Below are 27,140 nucleotides of genomic sequence, written 5' to 3'. Positions count from 1 at the left end.
TTTTTGTCAAAATGTTATTAAATATAGCACATGTATGATGTTCAACTGTATTCATACTTTTGAGAAAATGTTCATACTTGGACTTGTTTTTCTAGAATCACATTCATGCGTTGATATTTTTATAACCTAGACAATCTTACAATAATAACACAAGGCAAACTTGTAGCCACTTTAACCAGTTTTGATGTAAAAATTGAACTTTTATCTCGTAGTTTTATGATGTGCATAGAGCGTAAAAGTTTCACAGCGACGTTACAATAAATGGCTATCAGCAAAATGATGAATTTTATCGAGTGAAAGAATACCCGACGTGAACTCCGCTTCCGGGACTTTATCAATATTTTTCACGTCAATAAAGGATAAAATATTGCAGAAAGTAGAGACAGATTAAAAATGTTTCCCTGGAAAAATGTATCACAAATCACATGACGTGCAGTCTTATTAATATTATCAATGTGAATGTTTGGATAGATGGATGTTTGTTAAAGGCATCTAAAGAACGGCTCAGCAGACCTTAATGAAATTTGGCATGGATGTAGAGAACATTATCTGAAAAAACATAGGCTATCAATTAAGTTTTTTTTTTTAATTCTTTGCGGATGGGTTGTCGGGACAAATTAAAAATACATCAATTGGGAAAAATGTTTGAATATTTTCTATCAATATCACAAAAAAGTAAATATTAAATTCCTGTATTCCAGTATAGTATCCTGTACGTACACTTCAAATCAAATAACGTTATTGTTAATCCCCAAAAGCTTTTATAAAAGCTCCTTATATCACTGAAGTTTACCACAAACAATAACCTTTTCCTTAGAGGGTGCTCCGTCATTTGCAATGTGTTTATCTATGGTTAATGTGCGGAACCATCCGATAAATAGTCAGGGGTGAGAGCTTATAGAACTATTATGTAAGATTTGTTGTCTATGAAATATGAATGTAACTGACAAACCATACAAAAAAATTCGCAATGTAATCATGATAATGAGATAGGAAGGTTCATGAAATAAACAAGAAATGTATCCTTGTTTCTTGCTGTAATTTGTTGTATGCAAATATGGTTAATGTTATTTAGTATTTATCTTTATGTATACGAAAATATAAAGTACCTTAAATAAATATTTACTACATGAATAAAACTATAAAGATCATATATTTTTTTTGTGTTAAAAAATGTACGAAACGTGAAATGTTTCAGTGTATTTTGTCTTTCTCAAGATGCACTTACATGAGATTAAATTCATCTCTTGTATGGGGTAGAATTCATTTCAAATATCAACCCATACTTAAATGTAAGTATGTATTTAGTAATCCCTTATATAAGTCTGTAGAAGAGTCTTAAAATTTGGGGCCTTAATTCCTACGAAGTCCTTTCTTACCTAAGGGTTAGATACAATGGCAAGGACAAACGAAAAAACCTAACGAAATATATGTAGCATCTTATTTTTAATCCACTTTAAATACTCTGCCAACAAAAATAGAGCAAACTCGTTTAGTTCAGACAGCAGCTATGTCAACGATGTCTTTGGAACGTCGCTAAGACTTGGCAATGAAACGATTTTTGTGTACACTTTGTCAGGAAGTTGTAGAGCTTGAGATGAAACCTATTATTTACCTAAAAGAGGATTAAAAAAGTAGTAGAAGTTACGAGTAACTATTTACTAACTAGTGTTAAAAAAACCAATACTGTGCCGGGGTCTCATTAAAATATCAACGTTTATGTCCCCTCTCTAATCAGTCTGACACTTGACTTGGTAACGAAAGCCCGCCATTCGCTGTAAATGATTCTTACTAATAATATATAAAACTATTTACTAACTATTTACTGTTAATAAGGTATTAATACATATATAACATATATTTCTATACCTTTTTCTCACAGACTATAGCACCAATTTCATTACAGACATATTGTTTCTAAAAGTTCAATTATAATTTAATTAAAAACATACAGCGGATATCCGTACGAAGTAATTAAAACACGACGGCTTCCTCTTCCATACCTGACCATATACATCTCAAGATCGAGGCAAAAGGATTTTTTGCATGTTGATTAAACCTGACTCATTTCATCGCTTTTGTAATAAACATTGTTGGCTATATTTTAATAAGGATTGAAAGAAAATGTAATAAAGAGCTGGGGCGTAAAAAATAAATTATTTTGAACAAACTTGCAACTTTTAATTCAAAAAATTTAATCTACATAGAGAATTATAGGGTTTGAGAAAAAGAAAATAGAAAAAATTTTTACTGGGCCATAAGATAGGGGAGCGGCTTCTACGGTTAGAACACAATAAATCTATCAGGGGCAGATCCGTTCAAGTGCACACGTATAATGAGAATTGCCCTCAAATTGATGTAGCGGCTGTTATTACCAAAATTTGACGACTCAGGAAGAGGGGAGACAAACTGGCGCTGATTGACGGGAATATAGGTAATCTTCCTGTAAAGATTTATGGAAATTTTAAATTCATTCAATCATCAAAATTTCTTTATATGATAAACATATACTATACTAGGTACTTCGTATTCTTATCCCTAATTTATATTATTCATCATAGTAGGGTTTGAATATATTAACAATCTTATAATAAACAATTGATAAATGCAATAAATTAATAATTAATTGGTATGAAATAAAATCTTAATCTTTTCTTTTCATAATTCAAAGATCTTTTCAAAAATTTGTTTAAAAATAAAAACATTAAGTTATATCCAATAATAACGACGTTTAAAATCGTCGTAGAATATTAATAATCAGACATGACGTTGCAAGATGAAAATGTAATTAAAGATGTTTTCAGTAACAGAGTGACAACATAAAAGTACCCCTTCCCTCGCTCAAGGGGTGTTAACACGCCAGTTCGAGGAGTGATGTAATTAATTACCTACGTCTCACAAGACGCTCTCTAGTTGATAGCTGCTCTTGATATAAGCTTTAGTATATTATGAGATAAACTACATTCTGAAACATTTTCTAGAGGCTTTAATTTGAATACGATGGATGTTGTAATATTATAATTAGTTTATAAAATTATGTATGAAATTTATTCTTAACATTAATTTTACTAACATTATGAATATGAAATTTAGATGGATGGATGTTTGTTACAGGGTATCCAGAACGGCTAAGGGATTTCGCTGAAATTTTACATAGATATAGATCATAGTCTGGAAGAAAAGGTTCCTTCTTAAGTTTTTTTAAATTCAGCGCAGACAGTGTCAGAAGCTAGTTTACATATAAAATGTGTGTGGGAAAATTAAAAAGTTTTACATCTTAAGTGTACAAATAAATATAACATCTACTACCAGAGAACGCAAATTTTTCTATTTCATACTAATTGTTATTTCCCTCGGTTGAATTGAGTGGATGTGAAATTTTTCCTTTAAATTATTCAAAGGTATAAATTTTAATATAGAAATAGCTTTGTATGGAAGACGGCGCGTGACTTTGTTATTCGTCTGAAAAGTTTTAATTGAACACGTCCCCGCCCGAGCTTTGTGCATTGCCACGCCTCATTTGTACTCTTTCAGCTTTTTACATTATTGATATTTGCATAAATTTATTTTTCATAACCTTTTGACTACTATCCTTTTTTAAATCGTACGAGATATGATTTTAATTTTATTCAAACTGACGATTGACCGAAGAAAAATTTATATCAAGTTATTCTCAAAGAAGTCATGGTAATTAAATATCTTTTTTATTTTTTTTACATTAAATGTAGTTTAAAGCTATAGGAAACCACAACAGGTTTTACATCTGAAGACAAATAACTCAGGCTGGACCACCCCGACGATACCCGGCCCTTAGGCGGCTGCGGTAGAATTATTACAGTTATTACCAACTGCTATCGCTCGATTAATATTTGTTTTAGTTGTAACGATGTAACGGACTGAATCGATTACAATGTTATACTGGAAATCGATATCTCGATTCCTCTCGACAAATAATCTGTACGTATAAAATATTACTCACAAAATCTCAGTGAAAACTGTATTTTATTTAAAAGATTAAAAACATGTTTTAGACAATACAGTTTTTAATATTACTTTGTTCTAGTTAAAATTACAACTTGCAAAAATACGTAACTAGATTCATAAAAAATAACTGGATTAACGAGAAAATAAAACAAAAGCGACAGTGATTTACGTTCCACCACGTAAGTCTCGACGTAAAACGGAACTAACTTTCAAAGTTAACCTTTCCGTACGACGCCGGGGGCGGGTAATAGTGCATCGCACGCGATCTCGCTATGTGTCAAAGTGTTGAACGACTAACATATAATTTAGTTGACTACGCAACAATTTCAACCTTATTCCATTGGAATAAGGTTTAACGTATATGTGAAAATACGCGTGACTTCAGAGTTCGGGCGTATCTGACAGTGTTAAGTATTAATCCAAGGCTATTCCATACGTGCGGGGATAATTGAGTGTGAATAAGTTTTGTTAGTTATGTAAATATATGGTCAAGTTATGAAATTAAATAACACTGTTATGTTTACTCGACGTAGCCTTTGAAAAGTTTCGTCATCTTGTTGTTATGTGTCCTTACCATATTAGAATAACGTCTTCCGTATAAAATACGATATGTGTTTAGGAAAGAATATTTTTGTTATTTGAATATGTTTACGTATCGTTTAATTGAAGGGCAAAAGATGACAGGTGTGACTTCAATGATTTGTTTACTAATGAACCCAATTTAGAACAAATATTCCAACAACATATTGTACCAATGATCGACAAAAATTACAAAGATTTTTTCTTCTGATGCAAATACGAAGTAATGTTCTATGATTACAACTGATTAGTTAAAAGAAATTTCAATACAATCAACTTGCATTCTTAGAACTTTCTTACTTTACTCTATTCGTGCATTACAAACTATAATGGCAAAAAACTTCGTCTTTCTCGCAGCACGCAAACGTCCGCGATAACTATCATTCGAATGCAGTCTAATCGATTATTTTATAGAATTCTATTTATATCCGATAACTCGTTTCGATGTATCGGATCGAGTGTGGTGAATCCGAAGTTATAATTTTTAAAGCGTTTATTTCTCTCTGGCCAGTGACTAGACTGAAACAAAAATCGATTCGCAGAATCGATTATGAGGACCTAACGAATGATTTCGCATCTTTCTTCTCGGTAATCTTGCGAATTGTTACTAATGTACCTTGAAACTGATAGAAAATTTAAAATGCGTATCGACGCTCTTGCGGATTTCGACATGTTATTGTACAGTGATTCCGAGGCAAAAAAATGGCCGGTATTCTGTAGAATTGAAGTCTTATTTAATCGTGTTGTAAACGATAAAAGTCAACACTATCTCTACTATTAAAATCGGTCCGTAAAACCGATTAAAATTAGCATATAGATCGAAATTATATTTCACTATTCTTTAACAATAATGTAACTTTCCATTAAACTATTGTGCAATTGAGAAATCTACAATAAATGTATTCAAGCTTATCCTGGTCATTAAGATTATCTGGCTCAATTAAATCAACAAAGTCGAAGCAATCACTTTACCAACGCACTGCATATGTAAGTTACCGGAAAATCGTCTACGCCGCCCATTTCCAATTTACCCTGACAAATAGTAAAGACTCGGGATATTGTATATAGCAATTTGGACCTATAAAAGTCCCCGTTCTCATCGGATATACCAAACTTATTTTCGAAACAATCTGAATGTAAGACGTCAATTTATAAAGCAATTCATTTAATGTACGAAATATCGAGTCTTTTACATTTATCAGGACAAATTACAAACGGGCAGAGTACTCGATTTGTAGGTGACATGGAAGCATTGGGAACAACAAATTGATTTCCATTGTGGTGTAGATAACCTTACTGAACCCGCGTGTTCGACATCGGGACCCTTCATTAATGCTGTTCACCTGAACTTTGTCCGCTATTAGCATAGAATGAGATAATTTGTTATTTTGTACACCATCCATAATTATTACTGCAAATGTTTCAAGAAAATAAGTTGTAAATGAGATTTGTTTGAAATTTAGAGTATTTTTTACAAATTAAATAAACATTTTTAGCTATGCTTCAAAGCTTTTGGTAGGTTAATTTGCCGAATAGTGGTTACGAATCTGCAAGCACTTAATTGGATGTAGTTTTAGACATTATTAGCTAGAATCTTTTGGCGCGAATGGTGCGCTTTTGTTACCAAGTTGAGTGTCAGATTGATAAGTAAGGGGACGCAAACATTGATATATAAAGCTAGTGTTGCGCCGATACACCGGCACAGTGTCGTATTTTCATCCTAAGTTTTTTTTTAATATATTATAAAATATTAGCAGATTTTTTTTGTAAATTTACTAATATTTTATTTACCATTCCAAATAAGCTCTAGGCTTGTGCTAGGATATGGTTTACGACAATAGTCGAATGGCGGGATTCGAACCCCCGACCTCGCGGTCGGAAATTCGTTTCCTTAAGAATTAGTCTATTGACGCTTGATGATAGTTGTTAAATATTTGACTATTAAGATATTGATGTTACACATTATGAGCACTACCTGAAAACTACATACGCATTCTTCACCAATCTTGTATTATTCAAATGATTTTAATAAATTTCAGTTACCTAATTACTAGGTCTTTCGTTCATCAAAGTGTAAAGCGCTAGCAACGATTATCAGTTTAGTTATGGAATATTTGCTTTGTAGCGAGCAATTAATTTGCTTTGCTGGAAGCTTCAAATTAATGCGCACTCATGCCCTATCCGTAACCGCCGACAGCAATTTTGTCGGTGTGCTGTAATGACGGTACGACCCCAAAATTTTACAGACGTGTCATAATATTTGTTACTATATTCTACAACGGACAAATGTTAACATTATGTCACTAGATGAGACATCTGAGCGAAATTTAAAAAAAAACAGTAGCCTATGTGTTCTTCCAGGTTGTGTTCTGCGCTTATGCCAAATACCAGCGAGATATATGCAGCTGTTGTGGATGTACCTTCCAACTAATATCCTTCTATCTATCCCTACATCCTAACATTCGCTATCATGATATTAAGTAAGATAATATGTTCAAGCGTAGGTAAACACGTACTGACTCTATATTTATACTTTATTCTAGCATAGTGCAGTAGCGATAATATTTTCTTACTGACCTCATTTCTATTCTAATTAGTTGAGATATAAATGCTAATTAAAAATAATAGCCATAACAAATTATAATCTTATTAAATTAAATTAATTGATTTTCATGCAGAGATAATTTCTCGTGCTTCCATAAACTTTATTAAGTGTTGAAAACAACGTTTAAAGCACGATAATGTCAGTCCATTAAATAATTATATACCGTAAATAGATTTACATTATATAAGTGAGACCTCCCATAGATTTTATAACACTGAATAACCTTTCCTCATTCTTAGAGCTGGCGCATCCCTGATTTCCTGATACCTGCTACCTTACTCTGTTACCTAACGTGAGTTGTATAACAGTTTCACATTTAGGACTGACGATTACTGACATTTTATTTAAAAACAGCAGTTGTCTGATATATCGTAAGTGTGAAATTAAAAAAAAACCTAAGTTACACCCGCATACAATTTCCTTCCAGAGAAAGTCCCGACAAAAACGGTTCAGCCTTTTCGAAGATTATCCGTAACAAACACGGATTTGCTGACCGTCAGAAAACAAATGAATATTCAGAAGATTTTTTTGTACGAAATATAACTAGGACAAAAAATGTCATTCATTTATATCTCTAGTTTATATTATTCTAGACTAGCTGTCGCCAAGGACTCCGTTCGCGCGGAATTAAAAAAAAACATAATAAGTAACTCATGTGTTCTTCCAGACTATGTTCTATATCTATCCTAAATTTCAGCGGTATCCGTTCAGACGTTCTGGAGATACCTTCAAACAAACATCTATCCATCCATTCAACCAAATATTCGCATTTATATTAGTAAAATTAGTCATTATTCAGTAAACTGAGTATAAAATTATGTTTCGTATGATGTTTCAGCAGTGGACACTCAAAGTTTGTAGTATTTGTTCGTTACTCTGTTCTCTCGGTTAATGATGCCACAGTTCGCCAGATTACAAGTAATTACAGTTAGTAAGACTTATTGTGCGAGTCGAAGTCGACGTCGTGACTCGAGCTTTCTAAAGCCCCCTGTCCTTACATTATGACGTATTACTAATAGCTATGCTTGTATGGAGACGTTTAGAAAATAGGAAAACATTTATGTTTACGAGCTTTGATATTGTAAATGTTTTGAGGTGTGTCGTTATTAAATATATCGTAAAAGTAAGTGATAAATTGTACGTTTTAAGTTAGCAGTGTTATACGCCCATTGAATAACTGGGAACTGCCCACCCGAGACTTAAAGTACTAAGTGAAAACGATTTAAGCATTGCAGCACAGTAGTTCCTTTCCCTGATAAACAATTTAACAGAATATTCATATGTAGTGAAATAGTTAACAAAGGCCTTGATATAAAAAATGAATTTCAATAATTTAATATTACCTTTAATATTCTATTTCTATAATTTCCCTTTTCCGGATTTTAGGAAATTAAATTCCGGAAAATATTAAGGTATGTCAGTCATTTTTATTGTATTTCTGTTTGAAGAAAGCTTTCAGCTTGTGTACGCTATTGTACATAGGTTGCGAGCGGGCCGTCAGCAGTCACCTGTACGGTAGAAAGGCGTCCGCTCGTCCTTGGGAGAGGCGTTGCGTGCGGCCGCGGACGGTCGACGACCTCTCTATGCAGGGTTGCCACTACATTGATAACTGATATTACATTACTTATCTTTATGTTTACTTTTTTTTCTTCTTTTTAAGTGTGATACGTTTCGTTTATTATTAAAAATACTGCCATATAAATAGAGATCACTTATTACGCTGACACTTATTATTGTTATTTATTAAAAAAAAAACAAAACAATTTAACTTTATTAATAATAATTCGTATGTAATATCTTAATCTGTTCAAGTTATCATACATTTTAAGGACAAGTAGTTATCGTACGACTTTTTTTTACATATCTTATGTATTTTTTGCTTTCATATATTTAACGTAACGTTTTAGGTTAAATATAAGTTATATGTTGAGCAACAAAATAAGCAAGCTTTCAATATAATAATCTTTGTGTAACGCACTTATTATTCGATTGAATTAAATGAAACAACATTAGAATTTGCAACTCGCGATTGAAAAAATATTTCCAAACAAACATCGTTTACAACCTTTGTCTGTCAAGCCTAATATACAACGAAAGTTAATTTTAAACTTTAAAAAATTCAATTACCACCTATTCGAAGCAAAAAGTTTTAAATTGATTTAAAATGAACTCTTTCTTAAATCAATTTAAGATAATAAGTTTACACAACAAATGTTAGTTTAAAGAAAGCGCTTTGTTATTAAACAACTAACTACGAGTATGCACGCGACTTCGTCCGCGTAAAATACTGTCTTAGTTTTCTAAAATAAACGTAACCTAAGTTATTCCTTATTACATTAGCTACCTACTAATTAAAGTTCCTTCAAAAATGGGCCAACCATTTCAGAGAATAGCTGGAATAATCAGACAGACATACAGACATAAGTTGTAAAAAAAATTACTTAGGTGTATGTATTAAAAACGGTTAACTCAATATTACAAACAGACACACCAATTTTATTTATATGTATCTTTATATATATAATTCTTCTGTGAGTGTGTATGTACTGAACTTCTCTCGAACGACTGGACCGATTTTGATGAAATTTTTTGTGTGTTCAAGGGGATCTGGGAATGGTTTAGATTCACAATTTTGTCCGCTGGACAATGTTTTTTTTAATTAATTTTTAATTTATTAGTAGTTGTTGATTTTGGAATGTTTTACATTGCATCCGACAGACGGCGCTACCATCGCAGTGTCAAATTTTAAATAATATTCGAATTTTATAATAATTTTAGTCTGTCCCGACAGTTAGCGCTGCGATCCAATTTTCAAATTAAAGACGTGTAGACAGGACAACGTCTGTCGGGTCCGCTAGTAGATATATAAAAAACTTGATTGACAAATAAAGTAAGTTTCACGGCAGGTAGTTGTGCTGTCTCTGTTTTGATTAAGAGAATGAAAGGGACAACGATGTTGATAATAATTGACACGGCAGTGGAATTCTACCGTTACGAAGAGCTCTCGCAAACTTGTTACTCCGCATATGGTAAGTGATCCAATTAAAGGGCCTTTACTACACGATTTTAATACCTGCTTCTTGAATTTGATCGACTTTTGCATTCTAATTATCTTATGTAAATAATACAGGAGACATTAAATACGGAATAGGGGTCTATTCAAAGAACTTATATTAATTCTATCATCTTATATATAAAATTCTCGTGTCACAATTTTTGTGCCCATACTCCTACGAAACGGGTGGACCGATTCTCATGAAATTTTATGAGCATATTGAGTAGGTCTGAAAATCGGCCAACATCTATTTTTAATCCCGCGCGAACGGAGTTGCGGGCGACAGCTAGTATCATATAAAAATTTTTACTATCTCTGTTTTTGTTTCGTCTGTGCAAACCCACCGTTGACCTGTGTATTACATGTTGCGATTGTCTTACTATAATGGTATTATGTCAATTACGGGCTCACGACACGTAGAGATGTGTACAGAGTAACATATGGAACTAATTGCGATTTACGAAGCGCCGCCATCTTTGTTTACATAACACGAGGAAAAGCTTATGAAATGTTAGAGATGGGCTCTCTACTGTTTATTGTTCTATGTTTTTGTGGTTGTGGTTATATTATGTGTCAGTAAATAGTAAATAATGGACCGGTGAGGTAAAATAGTCAATATAATTTATGGCATTACGGAAGTCACTTTTTCGATAAAAAATATATTACCCGAAAATTATTGCTTCTCAAAATAATATTCAATTTTTAATAAACCTTGTTATGTATTATGCTGTACATCACCTTTTTCTTCACTAATTTACCTGAAACAATAAAAATATGATTAGTTAAACGTGCGTTTATACATATAGAAAACAACCTTATTTCTGCTCACTTGTATAGAGTTTTAACAAATTTAAGAAATAGATATCTTAGTATAATTATAAATGCGAATGTTTGGATGAATTGATGTTACCAGGTATGTCCAGAACAGCTTCATGAATGAAATTTGGCATAGATGTAGAACATAGTCTGGAAGAACACATGGAATCCTGATTAAGTTCATTATTAATTTCGCGCAGACAGAGTCGCGGGCGACAACTAGTGTTGATATAAATTTGCGGATACACGCCATATAAATGTAATCTTTTTAACGAACAATATCCGCGTTGACAATTGATTTTATCGAATGTTATAAAGCACTTGAAAGCAATAGCCATAATTCAGTAGAAAACCGTCATTGCAAGTCTATTCCGGTAATATCGTATGTCTCCGTAATAGCCCCCCTTATCAGATCTATGCAACTCAATCTAGTTCGAAATTTGCCTCTTAATCCACCCACACCAGATCTATACAAGCCTGTCCTATACTTGAAGAGAACTTTAATATACATAAATAGGGTTTTACTCAATTTCAAACAAACTTCAAAAATGCCGTTAATAAATAACTTAATCTAAGTTTTAAGTATTCTTTACCAGGTATAATGACAAAAATTTCATTTGCCAATTTTGCAAGCTTCTCAAATTAATTTAGACATATTTTTTATTTTTGTTATGGCAATAAAACTTTTACTTTACATCGTGTATTTATGGAACTATGCATTTGCCCGCGACGTCATCTGCACAGAATTAAAAAAATAGGTTAAAATGTATCTCATTTGTTACTTGATACTATGTTTTATATCTGTCCCAAATTTCTATAAGATATGTTGACGGATTTACTGTGTTAATATGTAAATCAAACGGATACCGTTCCGTACAAATTTCCGGGATCACAGCTATGTGTTCTCCCGGACTCTGTTCTGTCTATACCAAATTTCATTGAGATCCATGCAGGCGTTCTGGCGATACCTTCAATAAAACATCTTTTCAAATATTCGCATTTATTGTATTAGTAAGAAGTAATATTACATTTAAGGAAGAATGTCTAGCAATGTAACCAGTAGATATAAGTCTATTGGAGATCAGATAAGGAGTGTGGTAAGCTTATCGTAACATCTGCAAACCGCTGCCGAACAGTCGTGAAACTTTGTAACATCGTTTAACATCTTTCTCATGCTGATTATCTCGTGAGAACTGCATAATACTGTTTTAATGATTCTGTAATTAATGTTACAAGTTTGCGAACTTTTTGAACATAACTGTAAATTAACATTAAGCATTAATTATACTCTTATTTCCAGTGCTCAATAGAAAATAAACCAAAAACTGGAATTAAAGAAACAGTTTTGAGTACAACTTTGTTACTTCTTCATCAGCTCATTATACGTCCCCACCGAGGGGCTTGGAGCCCACCCTAAGTTAAGGGTGATTAGGATTTGAATTTCTTCTCAGATATGTGCAGGTTGCATCACGATGTTTTCCTTCACCGTAAGAACTTTGGATAAATGTACATATGTAATTCGGAAATCAAAAAACACATTGGTACATGGCGGGATTCGAATCCAGGACCTGCAGATTGCAAGTCAACTGCTTGACCCCTGAGCCACCGACGCTCTTACTTTTGTTACTACGCAGATTAAAATAAAATATTGTTCCAAATACCTTAACAGCATTTTTTTTTTAAACAAAGAAACCGGCCAATGTTAAATTCCTTTTTAATGGTACTGCAGTAAAGAAAGGTGTTCATCCAAATACGGCAAATATAAAATACTTTGCGCCGGCAGCTGTTAATTTACGGAATTCCAAAAAGCCCTATATAGCGCTCGACACTTCTTCGCATGTAGACATGAATTATACTTTTTAAGTCTTTAAACGGATTTATATGAAATTTTCAAATTGTGAGTTCAGATAAAAATAAGTAATAGAACAAATTATTAACTAATTAGATGCAGTTCAAACTGAATCAAGTTAAATAAAAAAAAGTCCTTGATTTGCATTTTGACTGCAAGTACGGAAATACAAGAATGGAACGAAATATTTAGAAGCGTCAATAGCCTAATAGTTACGGGTACGGATTTCCGATTACAAGATTGGGGGTTCAAATCCCGCCATTCAACTATTGTCATAAACCATGTCCTACCGCAAGTATAGAGCTTAGTTGGAATGGTACAAGAAATATTAGTAAATTAAGAAAAATCTGCTAATAAAAATTTATTAAAAAAAAGAGATTCGTATCTTTCCCTTACTCCTTTTAATCCATAATATCGAAATGAGTTTCGTATTTATTATTTAAAGTAAACGCTCTTCTTCGTAATCTTTAAATTTAGCTAAATATAAACTGCTTTACCAATCAGCTATCGAATAATACGCCATAACATATTTGTAGCTTGAATAATAAAAAAAAAGAAAGGAAAAGCGACGTGAAATCAGCTGCAGGCGATCATTACACGAACAACTTTTGCTTTCATCCCATTACATTTTATTTTGACGCATCAACTTTGACCGTTCACCTAACGTATAGGTACTACGTACTTCGCAATGATAAATGTCTGTTTTGGCCTAACATATAACATTAATGTCTCGAATATGTTATATAATTGTAACACAACGATTCATTTGAATTATTTTCAGTTTGTTTGACTATTCAAAAAGTGATACATGTAAGAAGGGAGTGACTTTAGATGTGACAGACGTTTAAGATAAATCTTACTAATATTATAAATGCGAATGTTTAGATGGATGGATGGTTGTTTGTTTGAAGGTATCTTACGAACGGCTGGATGGATCTCACATGGATGAACATAGTCTGGAAGAATACATAGGTTTTTTTTTATAACAGAAGGGGGCAAACGAGCAGCGGGAACAGCGAAGTGTTCAACGACGCCCATGGACATCAGCAATACCAGAGGAACCGCAGATGCGATGCCGGCCTTTGAGGTGGTGATAGGCTCGCTTCTTGAAGGACCCTAAGTCGTATTGGTTTGGTTTAGGTTACTAATTATGTTTTTTTTATTCCGCGCGGACGGAGGCGCGGGCGACCGCTAGTGTTTATTAACTGTGCCGACCCTTCATAGAAAAAAAATCGAGGGGCACAGTGACATTATATGATTTTATTCAAGGAGTTTACATGTGCCCATACAAGTAATTTCCCTTAAGAATTATTTTATCTTATGATTTTTAGCTGCCTGTTATTTAATAAGCCTTATAAGTGTTTTGATAATCGAGTTCTTCCCGGAAGTGTTAAAAGATATGATTACAAAGATTAAGTCAGTTCTCACGTTTATAAAGCCTTAGGGTGACTTTCCAAAATCGAACGCTATTGATTATAGCTGTTTGAACTCTTTTATATAAGGTAATTGCACTTTTTTTTATTTTCTTTATGATTAAACGTGTTTAGATATGACTCACACTGATAGAATTACATAATAAAATAATATGTTTTTACTATGATTGAAAATTTCGATTTCCATTGCGGAAACAATTTGTAAAATGTCATTTTCTGACTTTTTTTCGGTATTTCGGTATATTAAATAACCATAAATAATACTTTTTGAAGTAAGCTTTAAACATAATTAATTTCCAATGTTTTTGTTAAGGTCTCCACGTAACAATGGTCTAAGCTCATCAATCAGCCTTTCGGAATTTGCGTGTACACTGTCTACAACCAGGTCACTCCAAATATCTATTGAATTCTAAACGGTCACAAATATATTTCTCATACCAATGAAATAACGACGTTTTGTCTTAAGTCCTAAGTGTTATTTTACCTTGAATGTAGATTAATGAATTTGTCGTGACTTCTGTTGCATGTTTCTATTTAATATAGGTGTTGTATGGAAAGTGGAAGGTTCCTTATTGTTTGTTTATGTACTGTGACTTTCAGTATGACGACCGTTCTCAGCAATTAGTTAGACTTGACCAAACAGTTCTGAGTTTAACCCGCGCTTGTTGCTTTTGGTAATTTGTTTAAATTACAATTGTCCGTTTTACCCAGTACACAGTTTATTTATAAACTAAGCTTTCGTTGGACTTCTTATAATAACCTACAATCATTCATTTAACTTTGACTTTAACTTTAGAACTTTAACTATAGAAAGTAACTATTCATTATAAACAAGCTGTCGCCCGAGATTCCATCCCAGTGGAATTAAAAATACATATTAAGTAGCCTATGTGTTCTTCCAGACTATTTTCTACATGTGTGCTAAATTTCATCAAAATCCGTTCAGCCGTTCCATAGATACCTTCAAACAAACATCCACCCATCCATCCATACATCTAAACATTCGCATTTATAATATTAGTAAGAAGTAAGATTTGTCTTGATTTTAAGTTCCTACTATAGGAAGTAACTATTTATTTAAAAGAAAACGGAATAACTTAAAATGTTACGCATCTGTTTTCATTTTAACTCGAGACTTCGATTAAATTTGAATTATAGTTTTAAACACTTTTACTATTACTTATATCATGAAAAACAAACAAAACATAAATAAAATAAAATCTCACCTATAATTATCTCCGCCTTAATTAGCTACGTTTCAATAACACTTTCTATGCAGCGTTGAACTTTAACAAACAAAGAACATTATCATTAAAACTGACCTTTCGGTAATATAATAGACCTCATCTCCCGAACTGTTACGCGAAAATACGTAACACCAGGTAACGAATACGTCAAAGTCAAATATAAGGGCGTGTGTACACAGTTTTGTTTTTTATTTAAAAAAAAAATAACACGAATCAAGTAAATATTTAAAAATTTAAATCCTTCGTGCTTCATAACAGTTATTTTCCTATAATTCATATGTAAGAAAATAATAATTTTCCATATGTTTGCAACTAAAAAGGTGCCGTTCAAAACATGCTTGAGTCCTTGACTAATAGTCTATGTTAACAGGGATATTTCTTTTAATTAGTACAGTTTAAATGATCGAATATTTAACAACATTTCCTTATCCGGTTTAAATTCTTGTGTTAAAAAATATATATCAAAAATGAACAATAGAAGCATATTTTGCAGACGCAGACAGAACTATATTATAGCAATCTCTGTCCGCATGCATTAAATAAACATAGGTAACGGTTGTCTTACAATGGTTGAAGTTTTTTTGTAGTTTTTCCTAATTATCTTAACTGTTTTATCCGTTATCCGAGCACCGTTCCTACGTGGTGACGCATATTAAATCCATTATGTGTTCCATAATATGTACGGTGTTATACAAACTTTACAGCGGCTCGAAATCACGTATAAGACGATGCCCGCAACACAATTTTAAACACAGACTGACCCAAACATATGTTCACAACTAACTACGAGCGTCTATAAATTTTGAATGTTATTATACAGACAACAATCGTGTGAAACAAACGGTATATTTTGTTAATAGCCGTCCGAGTTTGCGAATATAATAGACCGTCTTTTCTTATCTATGCAATATAATACGATAAATTATTCATATCTGTTTGTTCATATGTTCTATTAAGAATGAAAAACTGTTAAGTATAATAAAAAGTTGAATTTCGAGAAATTATAAAATTGGAAATATAATGAATAGAAGTATAACTGTTTTTAATAATAAAATGTCCAACATTTTTTTTAGAATAAGATTTTAAATTACTAGATAAATATATCCTTTAATAATTATAGGAGTAGTGGAGCAAATTTTACTATAATACACTATTAACAAAATGTACCACATTTGTAGATATGAACTTTAGGTACAAGGATATCACGTTTGTAAAATGTCAAAGAGATTAACAATTTATTATTGTAAAAAATATCCTGACTACTCCGACAAAACGTTCCATAAAATATTTGCTACTTAACTATGCAAAAATCGTTTAAAAAGACTTACAATATAAAAAAAATCTTTTGACTATTAATGAATATCCTAATCCTAATATTATAAACACGAAAGTATGGATGGATGTTTCATGGGAACGATTCAACGGATCTCCCTGAAATTCGGCACAGATAAAACATAACCTGGAAGAATACATAGGTGACTAAGATTTTTTTAATTCCGCGCGGACAGAGTCGTAGGCGACAGCTAGTAATAATTCAAGTAGTAAAATAATTAAAATAATAATAAAATAACTATTATACTTAAATATTTAGGAGATAAAAAGAGACATCAGAAGTGTCTTAATAAACAAGTGAATTCTTCTCATTTGCATAATACATTGCCGCCCCATTATTAAATCAATTTCGTAAACCTATACAAACTCCGCATGTTAATCTAAATTCAATAGAGCTATCTTAAGCGCTAATCTACCTGTTTGTCTAATTGCAATTGAACTTACGGTGTGCTGTAACACAGCCGGGTCAGAAGTCAAACGACCCGCGAGGAGGTCAAATGTTACTCAGTATGGACGGAAGCGACGTTATTGCGTTATTTTTTAACTAAGCATGATTTATTATTTTAAATGCCTACTTTAATTCAAGTTTAATTAAAAAAGTTTTAAAAATTTATAAACATTTATCATCATCATCATCAGCTCACTATACGTTCCCACCGAGGGGCTCAGAGCCTTCCCTAAGTTATTATTTCATATGAGACCTAGAATTTTAAAACATTCACATAAATAGACAAATTAAATCCCTTTAATATAATCAAGAATATATTTTAGTTACAACTTAAAAAAAAACCCACGACTTGATCCGGGTGCAACAGCATTTGTTATCAAAAAAACTAACTAAAAGTAAACGTTACTTGAAAAGAGTCGATCTTATATAAAAACTAAGCGATTCTAAAGCGTGGCTAAAACAACTCAAATCCGTACACCAATTAAGTTAAATTGATCCTTCAAAACAGATATGAAATAGGAACAGGAAAACTCTCCCTATTGAATATTCAAGTTCGTGAATACGAAGATAAATCTCGTCAAACAACGACTGGAACAAATTCACTTAAAACTACTGCATTTCTAATTCGATTATATTGGAGTTACAGGATACTCTTGTGAAACATTCGGAGATTCGTTACCAAGTTGTATAAGTTTTAGAACAATGTTCGATGCTCTGTAGATAAAGTTTTAGTTCACAGTGCACTGAATTAGTGTTACGATTTAGTGATGAATAAAACGTCCGTTTACACAGATCGGGACGATTGAAATAAGGTTTAATTAAAATTTCACGTGCTCTGGATAAAATAAAAATATACAAAGTGAAAATTAAACCTTGTTTCAAACGTATAAAGTTTAATTTTATTTGTTATAACAACTCTGCTCTTCAGTACTCCCCGGTCGGTCTTTACGGACCTTTGACGATATTGAATCGATTAAATAGTTTGATGTGTTATTCTAATCATAAACAATATTTCAGAAACAAATTACGTTAAACGTGTCACTAATGTGAAGTATGTCTTATACGTAATTCGCGAAGTATATATTATATACATTTTGAAATGCACTTTTTAAAATTATCACAATTCAATAAATACACCTTTATCTCAACCAGCAGACAGTGTATCAAAAGCAAAGAAACTGGAGTAGGTCAATGTTTTACAATTTATTATGATAAATAATAATGACGACCTTGGGCATTAGCATAATCAATCTAATCTATCGGCACATTTTCACAAACTGCGCAATTTCTCGTAATCAGACATTTCTTATGTCAAGGTTCAATATCTACATTGCAAGTCGAATTATTGTTAACAGGTATGTCACCGGCAAAATGTGTCTTAGTTAAGTCGTAAAGATTGGTCAATTACAAATTGAATGATTTTTGTTAACAAATAAGATACGCATCCATTAACCCGCACCGCACGCACCGCACGCACGGATTAAATGGATTTACTTTATCTTTCGATGCGGACGACGTGGATGATAGACAGTGCTATGTAAAATCATACAAAGCAAACTAAAATCCGTTGCGGGTCATACGTGCGATGTGTCCATCGCAGGCCACTGGACGCGCACCTACGAGTATAGTGTAATTTCATTGGTAGTTGCATTGTCATCATTAACCGTCGCGTTACCGGTGCGCGATAAAGATGTACAGGCTACCAATGAAGTATCACCGAGGATACGTCCACACAGGCGGCTAGTTGGCTAGTAAGCTAGATGCTTGCATTATAGCTACTTGCTAGGAAACACGGTTGACGCACTGATAGTAGTTTGCGTGTTGCGACCCTAGGTGATTTACAAAGTATTATATAATACTAGCGGACCCGACAGACGTTGTCCTGTCTACACGTCTTTAATTTGAATAAATTAATATGAAGTTAATATTTGATGAAAATTGTGAATCTAAACCATTCCCAGATCCCCTTGAACACACACAAAAAATTTCATTAAAATCGGTCCAGTCGTTTGAGAGAAGTTCAGTGACATACACACTCACAGAAGAATTATATATATAAAGATTGAAATATAACACGCCAATTAAATACTTATATGTGTTTGTAGTGGCATTGAACGTGTTAAACAGCGTCTTTAGGAAATAAGTTAAAAGCTAATTGCGCTTCGCTAAAACTACATATACACTTGTTATTAATTATAGTCAATCATCTTTAGATAGATAGAAAGTAAAACACATCACGAGTACATCGTTTATGCTGTGTGACGTCAGAGGTAGAATTTCAATCAACGATTCCTATGCAGTTAATTCACGTAACGATCCTCTCTCGATCAGATTGAATCATTTCAACTTTCGCCTTCGCACTCATAGTGTATAATAACAATCGATATTTATGATGATATTTGAGCAATAATTAAACTTGCCTATCACAAAAAAAACTGCCAGGAGCAATTTTTAATAAAATGAAACAATTAATCCAAACTTTAGTAATTAAAAAAAAGATAAGTAATTAAAACGGATTGTGTGAAAAGTATTAACCTGAGGATAGATCGATATCGAAAACCTATTCCACTGAGCCTATGTAACTTTAAAAAGAGCCGGGAAAGTTTTAAAAATATAAAATAACTAACTATAACTTCAGACTTTTGTTTAGTAGTAGTATATACGGAGATGGCACTATAATAAGAAGAAAATACGAACACTTTTAATCCTCTTTAATCGGTTCTAATAAGATATGAAATAAAGTATTTTAATGGATGTTACTTAAGTTGATATATAAATAATATGACATCTTGTTCATATAGAAAAGCTTCACAGATCTCTTTCTTTAAATATTAAAAAGAGTGTTCGTTAATCTAAAAATTCGATAGTAATTGGCAATATATTAACTTGTTTGTAGTCGTGATCGCTAGCGGAATGCTTTCCATCCAATCAAACGTCGTTCACCGATTAATTAAGTAGTTATATTTTTTTTACATCTTGTTCAGTAACGACGTAACAAACGGTTGTCTGTTATCCATACATTTAATTGATTTCTCATCAAATCATGTCTTGTAAATTGTTGTTATCGAATCTGGATGTAATTAGATTGTTGTTACAACATTCATATGTTATCCGTGGGTTAAACATATTGTTATCTCTGTTTTAACAAAGATGAAAGAGGGGGATGACGATATTTTTATACAGAGATTTTAGTCTCATTCACGGCAAGAGATTCAAATTCTTTAGAGATGTAATACATAGCAATGTCTCTAATATTCTTGACCAAGTAATGCTTGTTATGAACATATTTTACGTACTTTGACGTCACCTCAAAAATCAGATATATCGGAGTATTAATTTTAATTTAATAATCTTTTTTTTTATGAATAGGCTTCATATTGTTATGTAGTACTATAACAATATGAAATATTTGTCCTGCAGAGGTCGCTGTGCGCATCCAAATTGAAAGAGCTCGGTTGGATAACTCACAATGCAGTCGTATAAGAGGATTGTCCATTTTAATTAAAGCATACGAAACAAAGAGAACGCAGATTTAATACGTCTATGCGATAATGTTTTAGATGAATATTAATCCTTACATTTATAATTGAAATATATTTATAAACATACTAGCGGTCACCCGCGACTCCGTCCGCGCGAAATGAAAAACAAACTTAATATGCCAATATGCCTATGTGTTCTTTCAGACTATGTTCTACATCTGTGCCAAATTTCAACTAAATCTGTTGAGCCTTTTCAGCGATACTAACAAACATCCGTCCATCCATCCAATCATTTGCATTTATAATATTAGTAAGAGTAAGACATAATAAAGAATTCAAAAAAGGAAATATGTGATCTAAGTCACAGTTTAAGTTATTAAGTTCCATCGATAGCATTACAAGGAAATTATAAAAACTTACTCAATCTGTCATATTGCATCTAATCGAAGACCCTTCAACATCCTTTTACTTGACCGGAGAAGATGCGATGCGATGTAATTGCTACAGATATTATGCAAGTTTCCAATGTATTAAGACACATCAGAGATCGTTGAAGATTGCATCGTGCGAGATACATTTGTTCATCGGAACTGGACTGTGAAAGTAAAGTGTCCGGATTACTATACTTTCAATTGTATGTTAGCTTCGATTGTCAAATATTTTTATAGTCATATTAACTAATTTGTGGATAAAATCTGTTTTAGTATAAATAAATGAAAATTATAACAGAGGTCTACTAACGGGCTGAAACGCTACGTAAAATGCAAAGGTCATTTGACACTGGTTCGACTAATAACTTACATAATATGCTAGCTATACAAGAAACACAAACAAACCCCATCCTCGTTGATAATATCGATGATAAATCATTTACTAGTTTCACGCAGAAATGCTAACCATAAAGGTTCTCACGGAATTATCGAATGGAAAGCGATATAAAATTTTATCGTCAATCGCATATCGATACTGGTGACTCGACAATCGCACAATGCGACGTTAAACACGGCTAATTTACTCTGAAACTATCGGAACTCTATGCTTCACGTAATCGATATTAATACGAAATCGATACGGGCATCGATTTCATTGTGTTTTTTCTCCGTCGATTTCGATTAGTATAATGACAAAAATCTTTTATCGAACTCGTGAGAATTAAATAATTGTGTAAGATAATTTCATTCATTAATATTGCCACCGTCGCCGTTCTCACGGATTTATCGTTATAAACTTATTTATTCTGTCGTTTACTTTTATTTACAATCATTGTTACAGTAAGAGAGATTTTACGAGGATATATCTCTCTTCAATATAATTGTCCTCAAAATTTATTTTAACTTACTTGCTTCTGTTTGTACTTTTATCTTACTAATATTAAAAATGCAAAAGTTTAGATGGATGAACGTTAGTTACAAGGTATCTTCGGAACGGTTTAATGGACCTTGATAAAATTTTTCACAGATACAAAACATAATCTGGAGGAACACATTGGCATTATTAAGTTTTTTATTGCGCACGTGCGGAGTGGCGGGCAGCAGCTACTTTCAAATTTTATTTAAAACAGTATTTTTCTACAATAAAATAATGTTAGAATATACGAATTCAACTAATATTATTTTCAATTCCTATTTTAAATGTTGGTTTTCACTGCGAAATTCGAATAAAAACAGAGTCCCTCTTACTTTTCATAAAAAAATGATAAAAATTACTGTTTTACTCAGGTCATTTACCAATGGAAGCTAACTCTAAATTGAGACTATACAAAGGAAGTAAAAAGAGTATTAAATGTCACAATGATAGACTGACTCAATGAATCTCAATTTGGTAATAATAACTCTTTTAAAAATTATAAGCCGTAAAATTTTCCACTTCATGGAACTATAAAATTTCGTTTCGTTCATCGCTTTCCCTATTACAAGGACAAGGCCGTCTTATTTACCCTTTTATTTTTTAATTAATCAATTTAAATATTAGTAATCGATTAATAAGATACCGTGTAATATCGTTTACGAACAAACTGCTGCTTAGAAACGTAAAAAATAGTTACATTAAAGACATTTTTAAATATAGAAGAATTAAAGTCCATAAATTCTGGTAATACCTAATCAGAGAGTCTGTGGTCAATAAACCAGGATTTCCAATCGAGTAAATCCACTACTAAAGTGGTCAAATATAATTTTCGTTATTTACTGTCCAAAAAACCAATCTTCTTATAATATTATTATTATTATTGTTTCTCATAATAATAATAAAAGAATGTCATAAAATTATAACAATTTAGTTCTAGCCTTCCCGTATTAGCATTAAAAACGATTCTAGGATTTACTAGCACCTAATATTTGATGATGAAATTCTAGTAAACATTCCTCCAGGATCTATTCCACAGTTTGCTAAGCGCTCAGAGGCGCCGCCTGTCGTCTACTACGGATATTACACATCGCCTGAGGACAGATGAAATCGTACAAACAAAGCCCGACCCAATGATCCGTTCCTATTGTTCCAAGAGAATTGAAAAATAACTATTTCTTTATCATCTGCAATATCGCAAAGCTTGAGAAATAATTCGCTTTTAAAAGAAAGGTCGTTTTAATTGTTCAATACATTTAGGGATTATCGTGATTAAATATTTCGTGTGTTGAATTATTTTTTAAAGCAGAATATATAAGCTTATAATATAAATTATTGAAGAATGTTTTTGCGACATTCTTTAGCATCTTTTTTTTTATTGCATTACACAAAATAAAACCAATTTCAAGTTATGTTGAACATGTTCCTACTGCGTACAATCAACGTACACGCATAGTCCAAGAGGTAGTAGTAAATCTTAGTATTTGAAACACAATGACGTAGGAACAACGACAACGCGACTGAGGGCACGTACTGTTGATTTATTATAAAGGGACCGCGATTGACCTACCGCAACCCGCGACTGTACGCTCTTTACTTTCTACACGGTAGCGATCGTATTGAAATGTACGTGACTTCGGCGCCATCGAGATGAACTATTGAATATATTAAAACATGATAATGCATTTTAATCTACGACTCCTATTTTATAATTTTATTTACATACATATTTTCAATTTAATTAATAAAGTTGTCATAAAAAATGTTTGTTTTATTATAAAATGATAGGAGTTTTTGAGTAATAGTTTTCTACAAAATAACACGGTTAGGTTATATTAGCGAAAAATAACTCTAAAAACATTCCAGTCTAAATGCAAAAGTGTATAAAGATAATTCATATTTACACATAAGAGGGTCTACCACGAAAAGTCGTATAAACATTTTCCTAACGAGTAAAATTTGTATTAAAATTCGTTCAGCGCCCCTACCGGGCGAAAACAACACCATCAGATCGCATACATAATTTGATATACGATGATGACGGAGGTGCGTGTTTCGACAAAGTACATTTTGGTCCTAAACGCTTGCAATAATAAAACAAAACAATAACTATCTCCCCCAATAACATAGTGAGTAACCAATTAATACATTGCGTTCGCTGTATCCAAATTAATGGATGCATAATAAATGCACAAGAGCTATGATTTATTTCAATAGCTCATTGTGGTATGCATTGCAGTGACGCAATGCAAACTATTCGTATCTCAATTGAGCTCTATAATTGTAATTAATTGTAATTTAAAGTCCATTACAAAAACTCATTTTAAATGAAAAGCTCTTGGAGCTTTCTAATCAATTGAGATTTACTAACAATTGATATATAACTATTGCATATCAAGTTTTATTTAGTTTAATTTATTTACAAATTAAATATATTTATAGATGCTAACTGAATTTAATTTATCAACTCATAAACTGTATAGTTTTAAATTAAAAAAAAACACTAAATTATTTCTGTAATTCGTTACTAAAGTAAGCTATTATGATGAAACTAGTCTCGACGAAACATACGTCCCACCTCGGACGATCGTAGACGAATCGACCGCTTGGCTTTAAAAAATAAACATCATTGCACTTCTTTTAGACATTGTCCAGCTGAAAACGAATGCTACAAATGAGAAGGTATTTTAAAAGAAAAGGAAATCGAATGCTAACACATACTATTTCTTGACATAAAACTTTTGGTATAAGTTTTGCAAGTTGCTTTATAGAGAATATTGCTCTTTAAGCAATCAGATTTTTAAGATTAGTTTCAAGCAAATGAGCTAACAATGACTAATAATAGGTAACATAGTTAGTACGGGCGTTAACTAACTCGTAGGTTTTGAAGCATTGTTACGGAAAACCCTGTGTAAAGTTAGTAATTCATTTTATGCAGTCTCAATACACTCTAGTTCACTTAGCTATCTACAACAATATGCTGCATGGGCAGAGGGGTATTGAGTTATTCTGCAAAGTGCTCTGACAGGAAGAAATTTTATCTTAGTTCCTTATCCTTTTCATTACTTGTATTACAGTTATAAGCTTTTAATATTTTTTTTTAAATTACACTACTATAAACCGCAAATAAAACTATCGTATTGTCATATCAATACCTATTTCATAGGAAGGTATAATTGACTTTAGTAACCCATTCCGACCCTGGATTTATCCAGAGTAGGATTAAGTTATCCAGGACCGTCCTAGGTTAATTAATGGTTGAAGTCTGTGTTATTATAAGCTTAATTAGGTACGTACCTGGAACAGCAGATATCCGGAGTCGTACATCCAGAAGTCATCGGGCGCGTTACCCGGCTTGCTCAGGTGTATCGCGAGGCAACGCTGCAGGATGAGCTGGCAGCGCTGCCCGCCCGCTCCGCGCCCGCTCATGCCTTCACGCAGGCGGCGGCATGCTCTGCAAATTAACACACACCTTTATAACACGTGAATTTCTTATATAATATTCATGCTTAATAATTTAAGCCAAGTGTAGATACACCTTTATTTTTTAAAATGTTTACATTTAGACATGATACGTTATTATTGTACCGAGTGTTCGCGAATGACGTCATAATTAGTTTGAATGTTTATAAAGTTCATATTGAGTGCCTTTTTTTTCAAATTTATGTATTTAGTTTCTTGGTTGCTTTAGTGTGTTTTAGGGTCGAAAACCTTTGAAAATATCTTATATGCACATCAGCAACCTTTTAGGTATTTAAATTAACACAATAACAATCGAATTGCCTAAACTATGTCGTAATGTTTCCGCACTAAAGAGTTCATTGCAATAACCCGTAACTAACTGCAAACCATCATAGACAATGGTATGAATAATTTTAAGAAGTAGACACAATCGCTGGACCCTTGACATGACAGCAGTGGAGCGAGGTGACGTCAAACGCACAGAGTAAAACGACGTCCTTTCACGCATTACATTATGTTAATAATCGATATTTATCGGCAATATCGAGTTAATATAGTAGATGTTTTGTATCTGTAGTCTTTATGATATGTAGAATTTTAAATATAAATAAAAGCCTTGTACCATTATTATAATAATTTCTATAATAATGTGTTTTAATAATTTTTAATTTAAAACAAGATGGTTACCCTCATTGCGAACGAATGTTGAGCCGATAGGCGCAACGGAAATTTTTCCTAATTGGACTGATCAAAAATTAAATCAAAATCAAGCAAAAATAACTGTAATAAAGTCACAAAGTGTAAAACTTTCTTTCTAATAAGGTAAACCTCATTATCAAAGCAACAAACATGTTGTGTTGTCACAGCCAGACCTAATAAGACTCGACAACTTAAACATGATTTATCTAAAATAAGATATCATAGCAAAAAAAATCATAGCTTCTAAAACACACATCATCATCATTATAATCAGCCTAAATTATAATATCCACTGCTGGACGTAGGCCTCCGCCATCGATTACCACAATGCCCAGTCCTGTGCCGCCCGCATCTAGAGCACCTTGACCAGGTCATCGGTCCATCGTGCGGGAGGCCTACCTACGCTGCGTCGACCTGTCCGCTACCGCAATTCTAGGACTTTTCGGCCCTATCGGTCGTCCGTTCTCTAAAATACACATGATCATCATCATCAGCTCACAATACGTCAACCACGCTGGCCAAGTGCGGGTTCGTTGACTTCACACATATCTTTGAATTTCTTCTTAGATATGTGCTGGTTGCATCACGATGTTTTCCTTCACCGTAAGAAGAAAAATACACATACATAAATCAAAATATCCGTCAAGGAAGTAGAATAATTGTATAAAGCTACATAATGTACGAACAGCTTTTAGCGAGTTGATTTCCATAATCGGTAACTGCACTTCATATCTCGTTTATAAAGCGCATTGCTCTTATTACGAAGGCCATTAAGCGTTTGTTAATTTTAACTAAGGAAATACAA

General features: G+C 32.7%; 1 protein-coding gene across 1 annotated transcript in view; it reads right to left on the bottom strand.

The window, feature by feature from the left end:
- knockout (Stork-head domain-containing protein knockout) overlaps positions 1 to 27,140 on the bottom strand; it is a 124,752-nt gene that overhangs the window by 71,223 nt on the left and 26,389 nt on the right. The window contains exon 2 of the mRNA XM_013322545.1: positions 25,472 to 25,628. Within this exon, the coding sequence (XP_013177999.1) occupies positions 25,472 to 25,603 (132 nt within the window). The 5' untranslated portion in view covers positions 25,604 to 25,628. The remainder of the gene's footprint in view (positions 1 to 25,471; positions 25,629 to 27,140) is intronic.

The sequence above is a fragment of the Papilio xuthus genome, unplaced genomic scaffold, assembly GCF_000836235.2.
Source record: "Papilio xuthus unplaced genomic scaffold, Pxut_1.1 DF825928.1, whole genome shotgun sequence".
Taxonomy (NCBI): domain Eukaryota; kingdom Metazoa; phylum Arthropoda; class Insecta; order Lepidoptera; family Papilionidae; genus Papilio; species Papilio xuthus.
This window is presented reverse-complemented; position numbering and strand designations above follow the sequence as displayed.